At 40.2% G+C, this 25,273-nt stretch overlaps 1 protein-coding gene across 13 annotated transcripts in view; it reads left to right on the forward strand.

The window, feature by feature from the left end:
• The window catches only part of TFDP1 (transcription factor Dp-1), a 106,147-nt gene that overhangs the window by 50,565 nt on the left and 30,309 nt on the right, over nt 1-25,273 (forward strand). For 8 of the 13 annotated variants that reach the window (XM_043506876.1, XM_038416431.2, XM_043507108.1 and 5 more), the window contains exons 4-8: nt 3,791-3,897; nt 11,732-11,853; nt 13,233-13,398; nt 13,573-13,719; nt 22,345-22,413. In XM_043506876.1, the coding sequence (XP_043362811.1) occupies nt 3,791-3,897; nt 11,732-11,853; nt 13,233-13,398; nt 13,573-13,719; nt 22,345-22,413 (611 nt within the window). The remainder of the gene's footprint in view (nt 1-3,790; nt 3,898-11,731; nt 11,854-13,232; nt 13,399-13,572; nt 13,720-22,344; nt 22,414-25,273) is intronic. The other 5 variants (XM_043506973.1, XM_038416457.2, XM_043507015.1 and 2 more) reach the window with 1 other exon arrangement.

Here is a 25,273-nt window from a genome sequence, read left to right on the forward strand (position 1 = left end):
AAACTATGCAGCTCTGGTTACAAAAAAAGGACCAGGAAGATGAGGAAAAACAGAAAGCTGACACGGCTAAACGATGTTCATCTAGCTCTTTGAAAACTCCTGGAGAAAAGGCTTTTTGCGGAGCTTCATCTGAAAAGAAACCCACAATTGAGCAAACAAAACTTGACTCATATTTGATGTCCTCAAAGGTTACAGTCATCAGGGATCCCAATACTTTCCATGAAGGGCTGATGGAAATGGTTTTAGATTCATAGATACTAAGGTCAGAAGGGACCATTCTGATCATCTAGTCCGACCTCCTGCACAGCACAGGCCACAGAATCTCACCCACCCACTCCTATGAAAAACCTCACCCATGTCTGAGCTATTGAAGTCCTTAAATCATGGTTCAAAGACTTCAAGGAGCAGAGAAGCCTCCCTCAAGTCAACCATGCTTGAGTTTGCTTGAGTTCAACACTGCTCACTACCTTCAGACTGAAGAACAAAGGATTCCAAAAAATTGGAGATGAAATTGGCCGGCAGCTTGGCGTTTCGATGGGGCATGATGCAGTTCGTCATTTAGTTGTCAGCACAGCTGAACCTTCGTGAAGAGGTCAAGAAAGCTTTGGAACAAAAATTGTGCTACCTGAAAATGGATGCGGCAACCCGTGGAAACAGAAATTTCTTTGTAATCAATGCTCAGTACTACGAAGAAAGAAAAGATAAAACTGTGTGGTAAAAACCTTGGACATAATAGACAATGAAGTTTGACTTTGTATGTGAAAAGTCAAGTAAAAGCTATTTTAGAAAAATTTGAAAAATTTGGGATCAGTGAAATGCAAGTGCTGAGCATCTGCATTGACAATGCAGCAAACATGACGTATGCCGTCAAAAATTTCAGTGCGGGCAATGAAACCATTTCTAACTTTTGAGAACGGGGATGTGGACAGCACTGAAGGTATTTTGCCTGATGAAGGAATTAAAGGAATGGATGAAATCCAACTCAACATGGATGCTGCTGCGCAATGGGTTAATGACCCTAGCCTTATACTTCCACGATGGCTTCATGAGGACAACTCAAAAGTCCAACTGATGAGGTGTAGTATTCACACTCTTCAGTTGGCAATCTGAACAAAGAACATGCGAAGAAATTTCTGGCAAAAATTCGAGTCGTTGTCAAACTATGAACCCCAAGTATTTGAAGTGTTCTGCTTGATCTATATGGGGTAACTCAATCATTGGATACTGTGATTCGCTGGGGTTCATTTGCGATGATTGATCGGCTTCTCATTTTTCAATCGTACTGTGAACAAGTGGCTGCTGCTGGAACAAGAGAACTCAAGTTAACAAAAGCTGAATGGGACAAAGTGAAGAACTTGTGAGACCTCTTGGCAAAGCCAAATCAAACAACTGTGAATTTTCAAGTTGTTGATGTAACCCCAGGAGTTTTAATGAAGGAATGGTGAAAACTGTCAACATTCTTGCAAGAAAATGGTGGACAAATTGCACAAGGAATTCTAGCTTCCATGCAGAAACGTGAAGAGAAGCTGTTCAACAATATTCATTTCCTTGCTGGAGTTTGTTTGACCCACGGTATCGGATTCTTCTTACCGCAAGGGAAATACGAAAGGCAAAGGAAAGGCTCCTTGATATTGCTCGAGTAGAAAAAAAAAAAAAAAATCTATTGCTACATTTGAAATCCGCGAAAGAGGTTGAAGAAAATGAAACGCAACAAAAGGAGTCATCAGCAATTGAATTTACGGTTTCGGAAGATTTACATCCTTCAGAACTAGCAGGCTGTTCTCAAACTTCCGTCTCCACTCTGAACTTGTTTGAGTGTCCATCCCTGAGACGTCTTCAACCATCACAGGGAAATGGAGGTAATTCAAGCATCAATTCTTCGGAAAGGAATTGGATAAACAAGAAAGACCCCGGCGAGTTTCTGTGATTCATAATTGTAATGAAGCATTATTCGAGAGAAACTTTTGTGGGAAGATTGGTTTCAGAGTAGCAGCCGTGTTAGTCTGTATTCGCAAAAAGAAAAGGAGTACTTTGTGGCACCTTAGACTAACAAATTTATTTGAGCATAAGCTTTCGTGAGCTACAGCTCACTTCATCGGATAGGAAGATTGTGAGGCGACGGAGCCTATTGGTAGGCTAAAAGTTGTCTATTTTTGAGGCCATTCTCAGCTACCCACACCGCATTCAGGCTGCCTGTAGAATTGCTTCGAGCATGCCAACAACTCAAGCTAGTGTAGAGCGACTGTTTTCGGCTTTAAAGTTAATTTTAAATGATTTGCAGCAGGCTGTGAAAGACTACTTGATTGCTGCAATAATTTTTTACAGTCTGAATTACGAAGGATTCTAGTTTGTATCATTGTTGATATTTAATTGTTTTAAAAGTCTGAATAAATTTTTTTTTCAAAATTACTGTATGCACTTTTTTATATAATTAAAAATTAATTTGAGTTGGTCATGGAGCAGAGTCAGTGGAGCAGTCATTATTGGCGCCAGAGCGGAGCAATTCAAAAATGTGATTGCTCCAAATCCCTGTTTCCTACAGTGACCAAAAAAACCCCTTCTTTTGCTGTAGGCTGCATTTATGTAATAGGGTTATTCCAGCATAGCTACAGCACTGTAGCTTTGCCACTATATGTATATAGTCCCTGTAACATACATATGGCCTGAAAGGGTTGGGATGAGGAGAGTGTCCTGCCCGATAGATTTTTGTTTTTGTTTGGTTTTTCTTGTGTTTCTGACTTAAACTCTGGAAGACAAGGACACCATATTTCACCCCAGTCAGCTGGGGAAAAAAAACCCCAAGGACCTCTGGCTTGTTGCTTCCAAAATGCCAGGTATCCACTAAATTACAGCTTTAAGTGCTTGAAGGATTGCCTGCCATGTTGTTGCTGTTGCAGCAACAACTGACTTCAATGTTTCACCTTGGCCTGAAGCACAGAATAGTTAGGAATATATGGCTTGGAGATTATGCAAAGCCAGTTTCTGCTGCTGAATTTCTGCCCTAAATAGCTAATGGCTTGGCTACTACCTTGCTGTTGAGTGGGGAAGGCACTACAACATTGCACAGCTGAGCAGGAAGGAGCCCCTTTAATTTTAGCTGGGCCTGCTACACTGCTCAGCTTTTTCTCTTCAAATACCAATTTCCTGCGGGGCCTGGGGTTCTGCAGTAGGCAGTGGACTTAGGCAGTCTGGATGTTGTTGTAATCGGTGGGTTCGGGCTCCTATTCTCAAAAATTCCCTCCCTGCTGGGGAGGGGGAGAAAGGGACATATCAAGGATAGAGAAAAATGGGAAAGTCTCTGCCTGGAGAGAGTCTTAGAAGAACGTTTTGCTTCGCTGAGCAGAGGTGAGACACTGCAGTGTTGGGAGGCAGTCAGTTCTATGAACAACTCCACCTGTTGGTACTGCATTGTGAGGCTCGGAGAGAGTGGGTTTTGGGGTATTTGTTTGTTTGTTTTTTTTTTTTTAAAAAAAAAAAAAGCTTGGAAGATTTAATGTATCATGGAGCATCAATTATCCACAGCAGAGAAAGATTGGGAGGGCATACTGGGAATCTTAATTTTGTGTTTTGTTTGAAGGAAGCAAAAACTTATTACACTAATATACTAGTATATACTTCCATATGTAGGGTGTTTTCATACACATCTTCAGAAATTTGTTTTTGATGTTTGTGTAGATGCCTATTGAAAACTAGTTTTCACTGAATTTTATGTGCTTTGATATTAATATGAATTTACATTTACTAAAAGAAACAAAGCTGACCTGAAAATTTGTATTTGTATTTGTTTTAGGGGTTGTCTCATTAGTGGCTGTTCATCCTTCTACAGTAAATACACTTGGAAAACAGCTCCTGCCAAAAACGTTTGGACAGTCTAATGTCAACATTGCACAGCAAGTGGTAAGGAGACTTAAAATTTTTTTTACCTTTAATTGTACATATGAATCTAACTGTGGTTCAGTGTAAATGCATCATATAAAGCATCAGTTGTTACTAGTTCTATGTAGAATGTACCGTGTCACTTTTCTGTATAATAAAGGCTGCTTAGTATGACTTTAAATTGTACTCGGAACATTAGTTGTTTTTGTAGGGAGAGGGAGCATGTGTTCGGCTAATTGTGAAAGTTATTGACAAAAACTACATCAACCCTCAATACTTCAGACTACTGAATATTCAAATTCCTCTATTGCCTGTCAATCTTTCTGTGATAAATCCATGACGCTTTCAAAACACACCAACCTGAAACTTTATCCAAAAGCCCATTTGCAAATATGTTGTTGAGATCAAAATTGGAAAATCAATGGGATTTTATAGGATTTTTTGTCCATATTTTAAAAAATAGTTATTTCAGACATTTCTGCTGAAAAGTGTATTGTAATTTTAAAAAAAGCAAAATGTGTATAGACTGGATAACTTAGGGAGCCAGTGATCAGATAAAATGATTGTCTCTACAATGCAAGTTCCAAGTGCAATCCATATTATTGCAATAGCAAACAAAACCACTTGGTGAGCCATATGACATGAACTGATATATTTAGTCTGTTATCTAGGGAGAGGTGTTATAGTTAGCTTCTCTGCAGAGTAACTTTTGCCAAAGATTTTAATTTGCATAAAAACTGAATTGTATTCTCACTGTAAAAGTGGTCCAGGTTGTTACATTTGCAAGACACTGAGGGCTCAACTGCTGCCTTTACTGTACTGTTCTCTGGGGGAAAAACAGGATTTCAACATAGCACCTTTCATAAGCATTTCGTTTTGTAAAAGAGAAAATAGGTACCATGGTATAAACACATTTGAATTTGTGTGTGCGTGCGCGCATGGTTTAATATGGATTGATTTTCAGTATACAAACAGAGCTAAGAGAATTGGTGGGGAGGGGAACTGAGCAAGAGGTGGTGGTATTGCTGAGAGAATTCAAAAAGCTACAGAGTTTTGCATGCACACACTGCACTTTATATTTCTGTAGCTAAGACAGTTCAACAGTCACCTCACTCCCCAGTTTAGACGGTACAGTTATACCAATATAGCTAATAGGTTAAACTGATTTGACTGCATCCACGATAGGGATGTGGTAATTCACAGAAGTTGCATTTGTATAACTATTTCAGTTAGGGGTATGATTTTTTTTTTAAACTGAAATAGTTATATAGGTACAAAGTCTTTGTGTACACCAATCCTAAGACAGTTCAGCTTCAGACAGTTCTCAAGAGTCCTCACTGAGATTCGCAAAAAGAAAAGGAGTTCCCGTGGCACCTTAGAGACTAACAAATTCACGGGTACTCCTTTTCTTTTTGCGAATACAGACTAACACGGCTGCTACTCTGAAACCTCACTGAGATTGTGGACTACGACCTAACGAAATGTTTGTATGACTGCAGACTGTTTTATTGCATTGCAGTTCCTGTTATGAATTAAATCAGCTATTGATTTGATGTCACAGTGTAGTCATATGTGGTAATGACTGAGTAAAATTGGTCCTTTGTACGGGGCATTTTATCCTTTAGGTTTTCAGACAAGAAAATTAAAAATTCTGCAGCACTTACATTAGCTGTATTAAGCTTAATTCAGTAACCCAGTGATGAAACTACTTTTAGGAGTATTGTTATCAAAGCAGGAGATAGTCGGGTTAGTTTGTATCCACAAAAACAAAATGGAGTCCAGTGGCACCTTAAAGACGAACAGATTTATTTGAGCATAAGCTTTCGTGGATAAAAAACATCTGAAGAAGTGGTTTTTTACCCATGAAAGCTTATGCTCAAATAAATCTGTTAGTCTTTAAGGTGCCACTGGACTCCATTTTGTTTTTGTTATCAAAGCATAATCATAACGTCACAGCGTGGATATGATTTAAATCACTAGTCGGGAAGACTATTGAATCACGAATTTCTATATAAAAGTGCATTCTTGATGGTTGTTATAACCTTAATACATATTCTTCACAACTCAGAGATGTAGGTTTCATTTTTAGAAGGTACATACTAGACATTTTTTAAGTGATTTATTTAGAAAACTTTTCAGATTAGTTTTACAACTATATCAGAAAATGAATGAATGATTGTTTTGGTTATTTCATTTACCAAAGATAATTGAAGCAGATATTTATGAAGTCACTGGGAGGTGAACTATCTCCAATTCAACAGGTTAATCATTAATATTTGGAGGTTTTGCTTGCCATGCTGTATTAGGAGGAGGAGAACACCAGAGAGACATTTACATTGTTTTATTTATCTAAAACAACATCATTATGTATTCAACAGCAAACATACAATATTTCAACAAAAAAAGCATATGAATTTTTGAATTTAAACATTCAAGTTTTTAAAATTGGATTAGTTTTTTGTTAAAATTTGTTTTAACCTAAAATAGTTTAAATAAAATATTTAAAAAAAAAAAAAAACCAACAAATTAAATTGACTGTATCAGCCAGGTCAACATGAAAAACTTAAAATATTGGCTTCTTCAGTTAAATCAGTCGTCTTCACCGTCGCATTCCTGTTTATACATAATCTGGAAAAGAAAAACAAGCTTTCCTGCTTTTTTCAGGTCCCAAATGATTTCTCAATTTGGAATGAATTAGTCCAAAGGAAGAAGATATTTTTTTCTACGCTGGCAGAAGAAACTACTGCCGTTAAGAGGGAGATTATCACTTCAACAGCCTCTGAATCCAAGTGCTTAGGTGACTTCCACCAGTTCACTGGTGTGACTTTCTTTAAAATATCATCGGCAAACATATATTTCTTGAATTGTTCACCCTTAGCTCTGAAGTTTATTATAGTTGGCATTATGGAGGGATGATTGCTGGATGTCTATGTCGTAGCCAACTCCTTTCATCATCTTCAGCACAGCTTCTCAGGATGTTGTTTCATTTGGTCAGCCAGGCCCTGCCTCTATTTTTTTGCTCAAATGTGACAATTCAAGAATAATTCAGAAGCAAAACAGGCAGTCCTTAAGAAAAAAAAGTATGAAATAAAAAAGTTTACCAAGCTGAAGATCCTGCATGTTCAGACATGTTCCTTTCATCATCTTCAACACAGCTTCCTCCTGAGAAGGGACGCTTCTCATAATGTTGTTTCATTTGGGCAACCAGGCCTTGCATTTCTTGGTTGCACTGTTTGCATTTTGTACACATACTTGTCTTACCCACAGGTAGAGCAACTTCATTAAAATATTCCCAAACTGGGTCTCTCTTACGGCCTGCTCCCATTGTAGGTTTTCCCTTGTAGTGAGAGAATGGTATGGTAGATCTCAAATCAATGAAGGCTACACTGAGAAAGATGTCAAGACTTCTGGAATATGCTGCTCAAACAGTTTCACTTTTGTTTCTACTGCCTGTCCCTCCCTTCTCACATTGATCTCCAGACTTCTCCTTGTCCAGGTCTATTCTGCCCCAACAATCTTCTGTTCATTGAACTTTTTGAAACTTTGCACTTTTAGAGAGAGGTAAGGGATTGACTCTCTGTACACAAATTTGAAGAAGGACAACAGGGTTGAGGTCTGTTGTTTCTCACCTCTATATATTAATTTATACATTTATTTTAAAACATTTTTGCTGTTAACAAGGAGGTTATCTCTGGAGACACAAATCCGCAGTTTGAGAACTGTAAAATTAAGCTTCTTTGATATCTTCTAGACTGAGCACTGAGTCCCCTTGGGTAGATAGTTTATTTAGGTTAATATTTCTGTACAGAAACCCCTGGAACCCCATAAATTGGGTCCCTAATCCATGAACTATTGGAACTCATTTACACATTTACACACTTTCCTCATATATTACATGAATATATCGGCTCATACTATAGAATTAGAATATATAATCCCTATTCCATGATGAGATATTTTGAGCTAATGTATCTTAATTACAAGTATCTTTAGATAGGTGTTTTTTTCCCTCAAAAAAGCGTTTTATGAAAACAATCTGATTTTATTTTAAATAGTTGATTTTTATCTACCCTGAAAAAAACTCTAAATACCTCTGAATCGGAAAAAATGTATATATTTTTGGTTTTGACCCCCATTTTCTTCTCTGTAACACATGAAATATTTTCTCTGAAATAGATACAAGCGGCCAAACAGGCATCAAACATGGCTGTATTTTAAAAAATGTATTTACACTTAGGTTATAGTCATTCAGATGGAGTGACCTAACAGACGTAATATGGAGTCTTAACAGGATGATTTTGCTTAGTGAAAGAGTACTGTGGCACATAAAAGGAGTGCTACAGACCTTGTGAATATTTAATAGTACTCAAAATGAATCTCTGATCTAGAACAAGTCAGAAAATACTTTTATATGTAACAATCAAAATTAAAAAGAAAAGGAGTACTTGTGGCACCTTAGAGACTAACAAATTTATTAGAGCATAAGCTTTCGTGAGCTACAATAAATTTGTTAGTCTCTAAGGTGCCACAAGTCCTCCTTTTCTTTTTGCGAATACAGACTAACACGGCTGCTACTCTGAAATCAAAATTAAAGGGCTTGTGCCTTCCTTCGATGTTCAAAGGCAGCCTACACCTTCTTTAAAAGGCTGTCTTTTACACTAGAATATCAGGTATCAACTATGAAGGAAGAATCTATGGTGCCTGGAGAACTAATGAAACGGGAATGTTGCAAGACCCAAGAGTGTGAAAACTGGGCAGTTTAGTGCTTAGGGGATTAAACCCTACTCACTTTCCCGGTGTAGATAAAGCTTTTGAACTTTCAGACTCTTCCATTATCCCTGCTGCTGCTGCCGACATTGCCTGAGGAAGCTATGAACTACATCAGAAGTTCTGGGGCTGTTTGAGGAGGGAAGTTCTATTAGCTGACATGCGACCCTTTTATGCCTCTTCTTCTCTCAGCAACAGCTAGCAGGATTGTGGGTAGGGGGTCCAGGGGCGTGAAGAAAAGGTGACCTTCCACATTAGTTAGAAAATTCTGGAGTATGTGGGGAAAGTAAGGGGGGGTGGGAGAAGAGAATTCAGTGCTTTCCAGCAGTTGAAAGGGAGCACAACTGATATGAGAGATGGAGTCCCTGTATAAGGTATAGGGACAATACCCTGGTAGGAATCCCAGCAGCTTCCCCCTTCTAAGCTTGTAGGGACTGCAGAGAAAATGGGCTTGGCTTCTCACCAGGGCTTTCGCTGATGATTGTTCATATGGACATCTGGTTAGCAGGTTTAGTCCTGTCCAGTAGGTGATGTGGAAAATCTTTCAAGCTCTGTGACAATAGTTATTAACACTTGTACTGCCAAAACGTCACATCAGGCTAACTCCACTTAAATATGGCTTTAGGTGGCTATTTGTTCAAACTTAATTCAGAAACAGTGTTGTAGGGTAGGGATAGCTTACTCCTGGGGGAATTCTGTGCCAACGCGCACATGCAGAAAATGTGTTCCCCACAGATTTCTTTGCTTCCCTGCAGAAAGTGATGGGGAAGTAAAGGCAAGCTGGGGGAGGGGCTGGGGATGCCCATGGGCATAGTGCGCGGGGAAGCATTGCCCACCAAACAGAGGCAGGCTGGGGGGGGGGGGGGGGAAGAGGACATGCATGGGGTTATGTGCCACTTCTCTCTCCACCGCCACCTTTTCTGCACACGTAGAGTTCCCTGGCTGAAAGAGGGTGCCGCTCTGCTCCACAGCTGGATGTCGCCTCTTGGTCCTAATGCTAGTTGTGCACCCCTTCAGTATGCTGGCAGCCATCCTGTTTTCTGTAAAACAGTGAGTGCCCAAAGTGGGGCAGGGCAAAAGGGTTTGGGGGGGGAGAGGCAGTGGGGAAAGAAGGGGGGGTGGGATGGGGAGAGGATGGGGTTGTGGGGAAGGAGGAGAGGATGGGAAAGAGTAGGGGAATGGGGGGGGTGGAAGAGCAGGAGTATGGCTTGCAGCATCCCCTCTGCAGCCGCTGCAGTTGGGGCTCCCCAGTTAAGCAGGCCCAACAAACCTTCATCCCGATGAGCCCCACTTCCCCTTCATATGGACCACCCTGCTGAGGCCCATACACCCACATCCCCCTGTTGAGCCCCAACTATCTTCACCTGGACCCTCTGAAGAGTCACATTGACCCTGCCCTTGAAATCTCCTAATGAGATCCTGTGCACCCAGATCTCCCACTGAGCCGCCCGTGCGCAGATTTCCCACACAGAACTCTTACCCCACACCTGGATCCACCCATACCAAGTCCCTCTATACTTGAATCCTGCTGGGCTGAGCCTGTCTGCCCACACCTGGTGTGTCTAGCGCAGAGGGGCAGCACCCCAGGGTGTTTCTGGGGCAGGACCAGTCCTTGTGCTATGTCAGGGTTGGGTACAGCCTTGCTGCTGAGCCCCTGTCCCAGGGCTTGAGGGCTGCAGGGTGATCTCCCACCTTCATGCAGCCAGTGGCCTGTGCTCCCCACTGCCATGCTAGGCAGCCACCACATTTATTTATTGACAAATAAAATTTGCAGGACTTTAAAATATTGTGTATAGAATTTTTATTTTTTTGGCACAGAATTCCCTCAGGAGTAGTATAGGTAGGGCCCTGTACTGTGGCACACTGGACCTAAATTCTGTGGCAACATCTGACTTCTGGATCTTATCAGCACTTAATTCTGTGTCATGTTGAAAGTCCTGGTCCAATTTCAAGTAACGCAAGAGGTTCTTATTAAATTAAATATGAAACAAACTAATAGTCTTTAAAGGATTCCCTGTATTGTGTGTTTGAATAATGAATTGAATATGAATTTCAAATCTGGAATGTGTTTAATCTTCAACTGCTCTTAAACTTCCAATTTTCATTATGCTATAGAATTTTGTATTGACGCTAATGTATTGAAATTGGACTGGGGAAGAAGCTTGAGGCAGCTGGGTAGAAGGATACTGAGGCATTTGACACCCACGAAAATATAGGGGGTGTTTTGAGGTTTTAGTTTTCAGTTTCAATTTAATGCCTTTTTTGGGGAGGTAGATGCAATTTAGATGAATAGGCAGATTTTTCTGCAAAATCAGGAAGGCTATGCTGTATCAATTTTGTTTTAGAGGCTTTTCTTCATAACTATATGCTTTCGAAAGTTATATTGTTATGCAGGATTACATGTGAAGCACAATCCTATAGCAGAAATGAGGATTACTGCATCATCCAGCTCTACAAATGTAGAGAAAACAGTGTTCCGTATGTACTGTGAAAACTGGCTCTGTTCATGGTAAACCTGATTAATCTGAAGTGGAGTGGAAGAGTGACTTTTAACTTTTACCCAAGTCCAAAGCTGTCTGTGTTGGTTTTGTGTTTGATGCAGTAGCAGGAAGGAGAGAGAATCAGAAGAGATGATGTGGTGGTTCTTTGCAGTAGGGACTACATTTTATGCCTACTTACCAGAGGAGTTATTGGCTTTAGAATTCCTTTTTGTTTGTTTTCTAGTATAAGCTTAGTTTATCCTTTTCTCTTTTAAATTTTTTCTGACTTACTAGTGTTAAGTTGTTGAGGCTTGCTTTGACTTTTGTCAGGTTGGTGCCAAATTTTGATCATAAATCAAGACAGCAAATGAGGTCGACCAAAGGAAGGAAAAATAAAAACTTGTCACCTGAATTTACAGTAGTCTAGGCCAATATGTACAAAACCCATGTACAACTGCTAGGGTTTTCTTTGGTAGAATGATGGTACTTTATTTATCTTGTGGAGATAGGTGGAAATAAAGAAATGGCTCCAGAAAAGTGGGGGAAATGCATCTGAATAATGTGGGAGTCTTCTGACTGTATTCCAAATTATTTTGTTTTAACTGTAGGTTATTGGTACACCTCAGAGACCTTCAGCGCCAAATACTATCCTGGTAGGAAGTCCACATACACCCAATTCACACTTTGTATCACAGAACCAGACTGCAGACTCTTCGCCTTGGTCTGCTGGGTGAGCAAAATTCTGTTAAGTTACAAGGGATTAATAGAATTGTTTGGAAATTTTATCCTAAAGTTCTCTTTTTTGGATTAATGTGCTCTGTAGGTACACTGATATGAAGGAGGGTTTTAATTTAAGAGATCTCTAAGTTTTTGTTTAATACCTAGAATAGAGAGATAAATAAGAAAACCTTTTCACTTCAGTGTAGCAAAAGTCAGATTTCTGAGGAAACAAACTGACACATAGTGTTCTGATGTCATGTTTACACTAAGACAGTGGCTCTTAAAAGAACAAGCAAAATCAACTGAGATTTTTCATCCTCTTGTACTGTCAGATAAAATATAAATGCAATATATTGTTTCAAACCAAACAAGCATAGTTCTGCAGACCATTTTAAATGAGAAGAATAAGATCATAGCTCAACCTGAAGAAAGCTTCACTTCCAGATTTAACATAAATGTACTTTGGGGGTTTATTATGCACACGATTGTTTTGAAGGACCCATTGATGAATGTAGTTGCTTTAAAGTTAACATTTATTGGGGTGTCTCTTTTTGGGGATGGGGGGGCCTAAAATATTTATATTCGGGGATTATGGAGTTGGGGTATTTCTGAAGCATTTAAGCACCCATATATGCAGAAATTGAAAGCTGTTTCATTTGCTGACTTTCATATTTACATTTTATTGTAACAAAATATTTTTTAGTTACCCAGACAATTTTTCATTTGAAATTTATGCTGAGAATTTAACTATCATATTCTTCTAAATGCTTATGCCATAATACTGAAAGTGCTGTAGGAAGCATCTACCCTAGGTTTGAAGCATTCATAGTAAAGCTGTATTCCATGATCATTCAAATCCATATTTTGGTTATTCTGTAATGTTGAATACACTATCAGATTTTGAGTATCACATGCTTGACTATTTTAACTTTCCTGAATGTCAGATTATATATGCTCTAGAAAAATAAATTTTAGCTCCTCTAGTTCACAGGGTTTCTAGTTTTAGCCCTTTCTTTTTTTCCCCAACTTGAAGATATTAATGTGTAATTGGAATGTGTTTTCATTACTCTCCTCCTTTTCAGAAGAAACTTCTTTACCACTAATTTGACATCTTCTAAATGTAATCCAAATTCATCTCTGGTATTGAAACTACAGCAGGGATGAATTTAGCTCGATGTGTTTCATATTCAAGATAAAAACAAGAATTAGTTGTAAATTTAATCAGATCCATGATTCAGGCAAGTAACTTTTATTGTCCTGTTTTAGGAGTACAATGCCCTCTTTGCTGATGAAAATTTTTAAGGGTTATATTTCAGAACAATACGTGTTTAACTGGCAAACCAGAAAATTTTGGAATATTGATCGGTTCCTTTAAAACATATTTTCTAGGAAGCGCAACAAAAAAGGAGAGAAGAATGGCAAGGGTTTGCGACACTTCTCTATGAAGGTTTGTGAGAAGGTACAGAGAAAAGGAACCACCTCATATAATGAGGTGGCAGATGAGTTGGTTGCAGAGTTCAGTACCACAGATAATCACATTTCACCAAATGAATCAGTAAGTATGTTGCTGGGTTGCATGCCACTTGAGTGGGGAAAAAATGTGACTTTTTTTTTTCCTAATGCTAAATGAAACAGTTGAGACACTACCTGAGTTTATACATCTACTGTAATACATTTTCAAACGTTTTTTGTCACTGATATGTTTTTGATTAATTCATTGTGTCTATAGCAGGCTTATGACCAGAAGAATATTAGACGACGTGTCTACGATGCCTTAAATGTCCTTATGGCTATGAACATTATCTCTAAGGAGAAGAAGGAAATCAAATGGATTGGTTTACCTACTAACTCGGCTCAGGAATGTCAGAATTTAGAGGTAGGCATGTGGGAAATTAAGTAGTTGGTATTTTTGTTTGGATAAATGTTAAAGATTTTTAATTTGATCTAATCCTACCTGAATATGGTCTTCTGAGCTATTGGGTGTTTGAGTCCCTCTGGGGACTGCCTTTCCAATTCCAGCAGGTGTGAGAGCAAATCACAATGGACAAGTGTGGCTTGGAGATCGCAATATCAGAATGTTCAATCCACTTTACCTTCCTCCCTCTACCCCATCCCCTCATCCCATCTCTCTTCTGAGACTGTCCTCACAAGCACCTGCTAAGACAGGACTGTGACTCCCTTCTGACCATAGGAGCTATAGAACCAGTTTCTGTTCAGCACAGAGGGAAGGGGTTCTATTAAGGTACAGTAACTCCTCACTTAACGTCATCCTGGTTAACGTTGTTTTGTTGTCACATTGCTGATCAATTGGAGAACATGCTTATTTAAAGTTGCGCAATTCTCCCTTATAACATTGTTTGGCAGCCGCCTGTTTTGTCCGCTGCTTGCGGAAAGAGCAGCCCATTGGCGCTAGCTGGTGGGGGCTTGTAACCAGGATGGTCCAGCAGCCCACCATCAGCTCCCCGCTCCCCTAAATTCCCTGTGCGGCAGCCACCCAGCAGGCTATCGGTTAGGGTGGATTTGATTTAAATCACTAGTCAGGAAGACTCTATTTAATCATGGATTACTACATAAAAGTGCATTCTTGTTGGTTGCTGTAACCTTAATACATATTCTTCACAACTCAGCGATAGATGTAGGTTTCATTTTTAGAAGGTACACAATAGACATCTTTAAAGTGATTTATTTAGAAAACTTTTCAGATTAGTTTTACAGCTATATCAGAAAATGAATGATTGTTTTGGTTATTTCATTTACCAAAGGTAATTGAAGCAGATATTTATGAAGTCATTGGGAGGTAAACTATCTCCAATTCAACAGGTTAATCATTACTATTTGAAGCATTTCCTTGTCATGCTGTATTAGGAGGAGAACATCACCAGACAGACATTTAAATTGTTTTATTTAACTAAAACAACGTTATGTATTCTGGATTTTTTTCTTCAACAGCAAACATAATATTTTAACAAAACAAGCATATTAATTTTTTAATTTAGTTAAACATTCAAGTTTTTTAAAATCAGGTTGGTTTTTGTTAAAATGTGTTTTTACCTAAAATAGTTAAATGAAATATTTAAAAAAAAAAATTAAATCGACTATGTCAGCCAGGTCAACCCAAGAAACTTAAATATTGGCTTCTGCAGCTAAGTCAGTCTTCAACTTCATTTGCCTGTTCATAATCTGGAAAAGAAAAACAAGCTTTCCTGCTTTTTCAGGTCCCACACGATTTCTCAATTTGGAATGAATTAGTCCAAAGGAAAAAATATTCTTTCGACACCGGCAGAAGAAGCTACTGCTGTTAAAAGGGAGATTATCACTTCAATAGTCTCTGAATCCAAGTGCTTAAGTGACTGACTTCCACCAGTTCGCTGGTGTGACTTTCTTTAAAATATCATAAGCAAACATATATTTCTTAAAGTATTCACCCTTAACTCTGAAGTTTATTATAGTTGGCATTATGGAGGGATGATTGCTGGATGTCTGTTCATAGCCAGCTCTTCCTTTTCAGCAGTTAAGGTTTGACCCTGGTACCGAGTATTGAGAATATTTACAAGAAAATGAGCTGGACATAGTGCTTGTCCCATTTTGTTTTTTTTTTAATGCTTGTAATTTAACTCTCATTGCATATATCTCTTTTTTAAGATCTCACTCGGTTCCTTCCAAATTTCAACAGCGTCAGCAATAAAACCGCTATTTCCCTGCATTGTGTTCAAGGCTACAGAAATAGGTTTCAGGGGACTTTGCATGTGTTCAACCCAACGTTGAGAGCTTTGGCTGTGACAGTGCCATCTATTTTTTCACTATTTTGTTCACAAATTGTCATTGGATTAAGCTAGTTCTTGATATAGTGCTCGAAACAGTCCACTACTGAGTTCCATTGCACGTATTGTGGGAGAGTTAGCTTGGTTCCTCCCGCTTTTTTATCTATGGTTGTTTCTGGTTGATGGAGATTTTTTTTTTCTTTTTGCTATACTGTGGCTGTGACCTACATGATGTGATGAAACATTGTCATTGGCAGATAACTCTGAAACTAGAGAAAATGATGGTGATCTTGAAGGTGGATAGTCTTCAGAATCCTGTATATCGAGGATGGATTCTCCTAAACAAAATAAGTCAATGCAGTTATTTAATTATTACGATACTGCTCCGTTAGTATTACTCATTGCATTCACTGACACTCAGAACTACTTTCAAGGTGAAATTGTAAAAGGAAGATCTGCCTATTTCAGCCATTTATTTTTTTTATCACAATTGCATCTAAAATGATAGTACCATAGAGTAACACTCTATTTTTTGCTCAAACGTGACAATTCAAGAACCATTCAGAAGGAAGACAGGCAGTCCGTAAGAAAAAAGTATGAAATAAAAAAGTTTACCAAGCTGAAGATCCTGTATGTTCAGACATGTTCCTTTCACCATCTTCAACGCAGCTTCCTCCTGAGAAGGAACACTTCTTATGACGTTGTTTTCATTTGGGCAACCAGGCCTTGCATTTCTTGGTTGCACTGTTCGCATTTTGTACACATACCTGTCTTACCCACAGGTAGAGCAACTTCATTAAAATATTCCCAAACTGGGTCTCTTTTACGGCCTGCTTCCATTGTAGGTTTTCCCTTATAGTGAGAAAATGGTATGGTAGATCTCAAATCAATGAAGGCTACACTGAGAAAGACTTCAAGACTTCTAGAATATGCTGCTCAAACAGTTTAACTTTTGTTTCTACTACCTGTTCCTCCCTTCTCACATTGATCTCCAGACTTCTTCTCCTTGTCCAGATCTATTCTGCCCCTAACAATTCATTGAACTTTCTGAAACTTTGCACGTGTTCCCCTCCCGACCCCACTCCTGCCCCTCACTCCTTTATCCCATCTCCACAGAGCGGTGAAGGGGAGGGACACGACAGGGGGAGCTTGCTGGCGCAACTGCTGTTTCAACTTGCTGATCTACTTAAAAAGGCAGTGTACTTAGAGTGGGATCAGTGTAATTAAAGGGGCAATGTGCAAAACCACACACACACACACACACACACACACACACACACACACACACACACACACACACACACACACTGTGTCTCCCCTTCCTGCTGCCTTTTAGAGTGTGAGGCTACATTAACAAAAATGTATTAACCCTTGAGGGCTCAGCTGAGTGCTAGTTCATCATTTATCAGTAAGGCGTTCCCTGGGAAATATCCCACCCTCCAACTCTACCACCTCAACCAAGCTTCACAATCATCATTGCTGTGTGCAGTATTAAATTGTTTGTTAACATTTATACTCTTTTGACTGGTGAAAAAAATTTCCCTGGAATCTAACACCCCCCTCCCCCCCATTCCCATTAATTCTTATGGGAAATTGGATTCGCTTAACATCATTTAGCTTAAAGTAGCATTTTTCAGGAACATAACCACAACTTTAAGCGAGGAGTTACTGTACTTCCCGGTCCCAAAAAACAATGGAGGGTTTTGACCCATCCTAGATCTAAGTATCCTGAACAAATTTTGAAGGTTAAAAATTTCAAAGGATTTTCAGCCCTCGATATACAAGAAACTTATTTCCATACAGTGATCTATCCTTCCCATAGGAGGTTTCTTCATTTTGCATTAGGACAAGATCATTTACAATATTGGGTACTCCCATTCAGTCTCTCCTCTGCTCCCAGAGTGTTCTCAAAAGTTCTGACAGTAGTCTTGCCTATCTCTGCAGAGAAGCAATCATAATATATCTGTATCTTGATGATTGTCTGCTGAAGGGTCGATCTTATGATGAGACCTTGTTAGCCACTCAGAAGGCCATAGCACTCTTCCTCGAGCTAGGACTTCAGTTAAATATCCAGTAGTCTGTTTTAACCTGTGCAATTACTAGAATTCATAGGTGCATCCGCAGATACGGTAACTGCCAAAGCCTACCTTCCACCACCCAGGTTTATGACACTTTCGAATCTTACCACCACAATCTAGGTCAGCCAGGAACTGCCTTCAACATTTTGGGCATATCTCAGCATGTACCTTCATAGTAAACCATGTAAGATTGCATTTTCACTGCCTTCTGCAATGACTTCAACCATCTACTTTCCAAAAAAACACAGTGTGGATGAACAGGTCTCAGTTCCCCAATTCATAAAGGCCTCTCTTGATTTGTGGAAAGACACCCCCACCCCCCACAATGTCTGTACAGGATTTTTATTTACCCAGCCACCTCTAATTGCTGTAATAACAGATGCATCTCTTTTGGGATAGGGAGTACACCTAGATACTTGAATTGCTATATACTTATCCTCACAAGACCACTACACATTAGCTTGCTGGAACTTAGCAGTCATAAATGCCTGTCTCCATTTTATGCCATTGATCAGAGTCAGGTGCATCAAGAGCTTGACAGAAAATGTGGCCTGCATGTTTTATGTTGACCAGCAAAGGGGAGCGAGATCGTCTTCCCTTTACTCTAAAGCCATAACACTATGGAATTGGTGCATACTCAGTCATATCTACGTATTTGCAGTGTATCTTTCTGGCATTCAGAACATCATAGTAGACTCTCTAAGCAGAAATTTTGCACAGGATTATGAATGGGAGCTAGACCCTTGGATTCTCAGTTGCTTATTTTAGATTTGGGTCTTCTGTAGGGGGACCTCTTCATCATTACCATGAACAAGAAGTGCACTCAGCTCTGTTCAAGAGAGGGATTGGGTCGCCACTCCCTGGGGGATGCCTTTCTACTGCTTTGGATACTGTGACTGTTTACTTTTCTCCCAGTGTGTCTAATATTGAAAGTAGAGAACAAGACAGAAGAAGGCCAACTTCATACTGATAGTCCCAATGTGGCCAAGACAGACATGGCTTCCTTATTTCATGCAGCTGGCAGCTCATCAGGCAATTAGTCTCCCGGTCATTCCTATCTCCTCTCTCTGGATGCTGGTTGGTCCTTCATCCGAACCTCTGCATTCTTTGCCTCAAAGCATAGCTCATCGATGGTTCATAGGGATAGAAACTACCTGCTTGGCAGGTAAAAAGGGTACGTTAAATAGCAGGAAGGACTCTACACACAATACCAACCTGCGAAAGTGTAATATATTTAGCCATTGGTGCATTCTGCGACATCTTTCACCTTTCATCATCTTCGCTATTGGTCTAAGTTCTGTAACTGAAGAACTCGGGGGTTATCTCTGAGTTCTGTTAGAATTCACTTGGCAGCTAGCATGACTTATTCTATTCTCTGGCAAAAGGTTTCTCAGTGTTTGCTCACCCAATTAGGGTGAGAATTGTCAAAAGTCTGGGAAAACCCTTCCCTCAAATTAAACATTCTACTCTAGTTTGGGACCTTAGTGCTCAGATGCCTATAAGACCTACCTTTGATTCAATGGTTCCCAGTTTACTACTGAATTTATCTATGAAGATGGCCTTGTTGGTAGCCATTAGGTCTGCTCAAAGAGTTGGAGAGAGAGGGGGTCCCTACAGTCAACCCCTGTCTTCGCTGTATTTGTCAAAGATAAGTTTTTGCTACAGCTTCACCCAAAATTCTTAACTAAGCTGTCAGCAGAATTCTGTATTAACCAGGTTATTCATTTCCCAGTTTTCTTCCACAAACCATATCTGGCTAGGGGGATGCTACATTGCGTAAGAGCGCATTAGTCTTTTACATGCACAGAACTAAATTATTTAGGAAATGTTCCAAATGGTTTGTATCAATTTGCTGACAGATGTAAGGGATCTACAGTTTCCAGACACAGACTCTCTAGGTGGGTATCTGGATTCATCATTTCTTGTTATCAGTATAATGATATTCAACGTGTTCTTAGGGCATTAGCCCATTCAGCAAGGTGTATCTCTACCTTAATAGTTTTTCTCAAGAATGTTTCCATCACTGAGATCTGTAGAGCTGCAACTTGAACCTCTATACACACTTTTTTTTTTTCAAAGCACTTTGTAGTAATCTAAAATTCAGCTTTGTATGCTGTGTCTGGCTCTGCACTGTTATTTCAATACTGGACTTGACTCTAAAGCCCCCTCTTTTTCATGAGGATACTGCTTGGTGGTCACCTGAAATGGAGAACCCATAGGAACACTGCTTGAAGAAGGAAAGGTTACTCATCCTGTGCAGTAACTGTAGTTCTTCAAGATGGTGTGTGTCCCTATGAGTGCTCTATCTCTGCTTTGGGGTTTCCTTTAAGAGACCTTGCAGTCTAGATGGAACTGAGTGCAGTTCACCTGCACAGCTCTATATGACCTTGGTGCAGGGCATGAGGCCAAGTAGAGGGCATGTACAAGCTGAATGGGTCACTGCTACTGAAAATCTCCAATCCAAGCTGCACTCTTTTGAAGAGGAGCACCCACACATAGGGCCCTACCAAATTCACAGCCATGAAAAATGTGTCATGGATGGTGAAATCTGGTCGTGTGTATGCATTTACCCTATACTGTACAGATTTCACAGGGGAGACCAGAGTTTCTCAAATTGGGGGCCCTGACATAAAAGGGAGTTGCAGAGGGGACGCAAGGTTATTTTAGGGAGGTTGCAGTATTGCCACCCTTACTTCTGTGCTGCCTTCAGATCTGGTTGGCTGGAGTCGGGCGGCTGTTAGCTGGGCACCCACCTCTGAAGGCAGTGCCGCACCAGCAGCGGTGCAGAAGTAAGGGTGGAAATAGTATACCATGCCATCCTTACTTCTGTGCTGCTGCCTTCAGATCTGGGCAGCTGGAGAGTGGCAGCTGCTGACTGAGGGCCTAGTTCTGTAGGCAGCACAGAAGTAAGGCTGGCAATACCATGCCATGCCATCCTTACTTCTCTGCTACTGTTGACTCCGGCTCTGCTGCTCTCCAGCTGCCCAGCTATGAAGGCAGTGCTGCTGCCAGCAGCAGCACAGAAATAAGGGTAGCAGTACTGCAACATCCCCTACAATAACCTTGCAACTTCCCACAACTCCTTTATGGGTCTGGACCCCTACAATTACAACACCATGAAATTTCAGATTTAAATAGCTGAAATCATGAAAATTATGATTTTTAAAAATCCTATGGCCATGAAATTGACCAAAATAGACTATGAATTTGATAGGGCACTACCTATAGGTACACACATCTCAAACTACTGTTACTTCGCAGGGTGAGTAACCTCTCTTTGTAGAGTGTACAGCTTCTTCTGACTTAGAAGGTGACAGTCCTCCTATTTGTTCTTGGGGTGATTATAAGCTCTGCAGGAGGGAGCTTATAAAGTATATAGGAACAAAAGATTTGTCTGTATTGAAATCTGTCTGGAGAGTGAGTTTGTGTTGAAGCTCACTATGTGAATACTCATCATAATTGGTACTGCAGTTAGTATTGTAGCAGCCAGAATTAGCAAATTACTGCTGTTCTTCTTTCTGTGCAAATTAAGACCCAATCTGAATTTCAAACTTTAAAATTCTCAGACTTGTTTTTCTTACATAAGAAAAAATGATTTCAGTTTCTTTTTATTTGGAGAAAGTGTGTATTCTGGTTGTTATGTAATGTGGAAATGGGTAAAGAAATTTTTTTTTAACTTCCAAACAAAACGCAGAATTGCCTCTAGACTGAGCCTAACCAGCCCAAGAGAGTAGCTTTTTTCCAGGAAGCTTTGAATATTTGGAAATAGGGATCATAATGTGAGCACTGTTGTAATTTTAGTTAACTGAGTTTACCCAGGTACCTTTTATAATAAATGTGGGGTTTTTTATAAACTTGTAAAATTGCACTACTTAATGCACAAACAATACTGTCCTGTATCAACGGAAAATGTGTAGCTTCACCCTTTAAATAAACATTTCCAAAACAGGCCAAGTATTATATATGTGGATACAGGTTTTTCTGAAAATTTTACCCTAAACCCCATTTTCTAAAGCATCTTACTCATTTAGGCCCTCATCCCTGTCAATGGGATTGTCTTGTAAGTGCCTACATTCCTTTTGAAGATGAGATTTAGGATGCTAAATCAGCTAGGCAGTGGAGTATTGAGTACAGCAACTCCTGAATACCTTTAAAAATCTGAGCCTTAAAATAAATCCTCTTGAGTGCTAGGTACTTTTGAAATTATCTATAGTGTATATGCTCGCTGGAGTTTGTTGTTTTGACACCTATGGTTTCATAACACGCAATTTGCTGTAATGAGTAAGGTCTTTGGCTTGAAATAATCTTGCAAATAGTTTTAGTTTTAATTGTGTTAGTATGTAAATATCTGAATTAAACTGTCAAAGCACACCACATATGAGATTTTACTTTCACTAGCTTAGATAGTCTCAGGCTCAAAACTTAAATTTATGGAATATACTATCTTTTTGTATGTGATTTTAATATAATGCCAACTTCTGGTTTCCAATTGATATAAAAATTTTGTTATTTGAGACCATGTACTAAAAAGCAGTATAAAATTATAATTTATTAAAATTCAGTGGATGGCATTTTTAGACATTTTTAATGTCAAATGTTTTCATTATAAAATATATTTTAATATGAAATACTGTTAAAATAAAACCCCTTTTCTTTCTGAAGGTGGAGAGACAGAGAAGACTTGAAAGAATAAAGCAAAAACAGTCTCAGCTACAAGAACTTATTCTACAGGTACAGTCAAGGTACTCTTGTCTGTAGGGCAAGGTAACTTGTATTTGTATACCAGTTTTCTTACACATTAAAAACAAAAGATCTAGCAGGAGATGGAAGAATACACACCCAATGTGCATTTAGCACTGTAGCCAAGATTGTTATGCTGTAGGAGAAGTTGACAAGAACCCAGTATTCTGTGTTTAAATTCTGTGGCAGCTTCAAGTGCATTTAAACTGACAATGACAATATAACCTTTTTATTCCTTGAATTTTGACATTCAGTTCAGATCTCAGATTTGAAATGTTGCTTTATTTTACAGCTGTTCGCAGATTTGAAAATTTTATGAGTACTGACATTTTATTTTCTGTGATTCATGACCTAAGAATACAGCCCTGTCACCAAATTTGTCTGCCAAATATATTACAGTAGAAAATTAAGTTTTGAGTCCTCATGTTTGGAAAAATAACTTTCGGTATGTGAACCAGTTCCATGTTGAAACACTAATTCTAAAAGATGTGAGGTACACCCCTTTTCATCTCAGTGGAGTAACTCTAAAATGTAATTAGGTTAATTTAAAATCCAAATTTAAACTCTTTGCTTATCGCTTTAGCAGAAAGATCTAGATAATGTCCTTCTTCCAGTAGTGTTCCTATGGGTGTCCCACTGTAGGTGTGCTTGTGTCCTTAAACTGCTGATTGGAGAAGTTCATCAGTAGTGTCCATTAGGCCTGCACATCTGTCTCCTCATTCTGTGCCATGAGGCTAGTCAGCACATGCCGGCTAAACCCTCTGTTTCTTCTCAACTGCTCCTGGCTAGAGACAGAGCTATTCACAGTCAGAAAGTAACTATCCTAACATTTGCATTTTTATAGTTAGTCTCAAAGGGCAGGTCTACACTGCGGCAGGGATAGATGCTCTGAGATCGATCCACTGGCAGTTGATTTAGCAGGTCTAGTAAAGACCTGCCAAATCGACTGCAGATTGCTCTCCAGTTGATCCCTGTACTCTACCCCCTGACGAGAAGAGTAAGGTAAGTTGACAGGAGGTTTTCTCCCATCGATCCCCTGCGATGTAGACCCCACAGTAACTCGACCTAAGGTACGTCGACTCCAGTTACGTTATTCACGTAGCTGGAGTTGCATAGCGTAGGTCGACTTACCGCGGTAGTGTAGACATAGCCTCAGTTAGTAAAGTTGTGGGGTTTTTTCCTTACATCATTTTTTTTTTTCTGTTTAACACTTTTTTTTTTTAATACCCTGCATTTACTTCATCACTGTGGGGACCCTTTCCCCTATGAGATATGCTTGGTTCACAGGCTTCAAGAAGAGCCTCACTTGCAAGGAGGCAGTCCCGGTTGCTGACAAGCATTCCCAATGCATTTGCTGCCTCGAGGAAAGCCACATCCAGCAGATATGAGGTCTCTGCCAGCAACTCATGCCATGCTCGTGTAATGACATAGAGCTCCGACAGAAGATTATCTTAATGGAGCCGGCTCTCGGACCCTCACAGGACATGCTCCATGAGTCACCTGGCAGATGTGAGTCTTTCTCGCAACCCTCTACGTTCTAAAGGCTGTGGGTCGAAGAGAAGCAAGCTTCTGACCCTTCTCACAAGTCATTGGAGAAGAAGGTGGGAAGCCCCCATAGTGAGCCCCAAAATAGCCATAAGCGATCCCAATCATGCTCAGTATCTTTGGCACCAACACTTTCCCAGCATGGTACCCACACCTCACAGAAACTGACAGCAGCAGGTGCCATTGACATACCCATGGACCTAATGGGTACAGGCACTGAGTCATTGGCACCGATGGACAGGAGTAAGCTCTCCACTAAAAAGGTGCTCCTGGTTCGTAAGTGTCTATCAGTACTGTCATCAACACCTCATCCGGCACCTGAGCGACTGGTATGAACAAGACCCTTGTCGTCCCCCCCGGCACCATGCCGGTCAGTACCGGCAGAATTCCACCATTCCAGAGACCTCTTCATATCAGATGTACGGAAGTCCCCGCTTCTCGACATCAGGACCTCCACACCGAGCCTCTGCCTAGCACGGTAATCATCCCTGTTGCTGTGCCACTCTTCTCTGCTGTCTAGCAAGGGTTCAGACAGCGAGCCAGAGGAAATGGCATACTCACATTACTCCTTCCAGGCTCTGTGTGGTGCCCAGTATGAAAAGTATCCTAGAGTATACCCTCAGATGGCTGCACCACCACCATCCTGTTATGACCATTCACGGGCACCACTGCTGGGCTCTGTACCCACCACCCCAGTGGCCATATTGGGACCAGCATATTACCAGCATGCCTCTTGAGCTTTGAGCTTCACCTGAGAACCCTTGATGCAGCATCCAGAGCTTGGAGCCAGTGGAAGACGTTATGGAGGAACATGAGGGCAGTGCTGAGGAAGAAGTGAACATAGTTTCATCCGGGGAGGAGGAGGGTATCATACCTTCCCCATCATCTTGGGCTGATGACTTTTTTGCAGATGCTCTCCAAATACCACTGGAAGAAGTCAGACATCCTCCATTCTTCCTCTTATTCAAAGATCACCCTTCCTATTAACAAGGCCATCTTGGACCCGGCAAGAACAATCTGGCAAACCCCAGCATCAGTAACACCTACCTGCAAGCAGGCAGACAAATACTATGTCCCAGCTAAGGAAGCTGAATTCCTCTTCTCCCAACATCCATCCAACTTCATCATAGTGGACGCTGTCAACTCCAATGGCCATCAACACCAGATGGGGTCTGCTCCCTACGATAGTCACTGGAAACACCTGGACCTTTTCGGAAGAAAAGCATACTCCTTGGCCACGCATCAATTCCATATCACCAGCTACCAAGCCCTCATGGCAAAATAAGATTATATAAATTATTCAGAA

Source organism: Dermochelys coriacea, chromosome 1 (assembly GCF_009764565.3).
Source record: "Dermochelys coriacea isolate rDerCor1 chromosome 1, rDerCor1.pri.v4, whole genome shotgun sequence".
Classification (NCBI taxonomy): Eukaryota; Metazoa; Chordata; order Testudines; family Dermochelyidae; genus Dermochelys; species Dermochelys coriacea.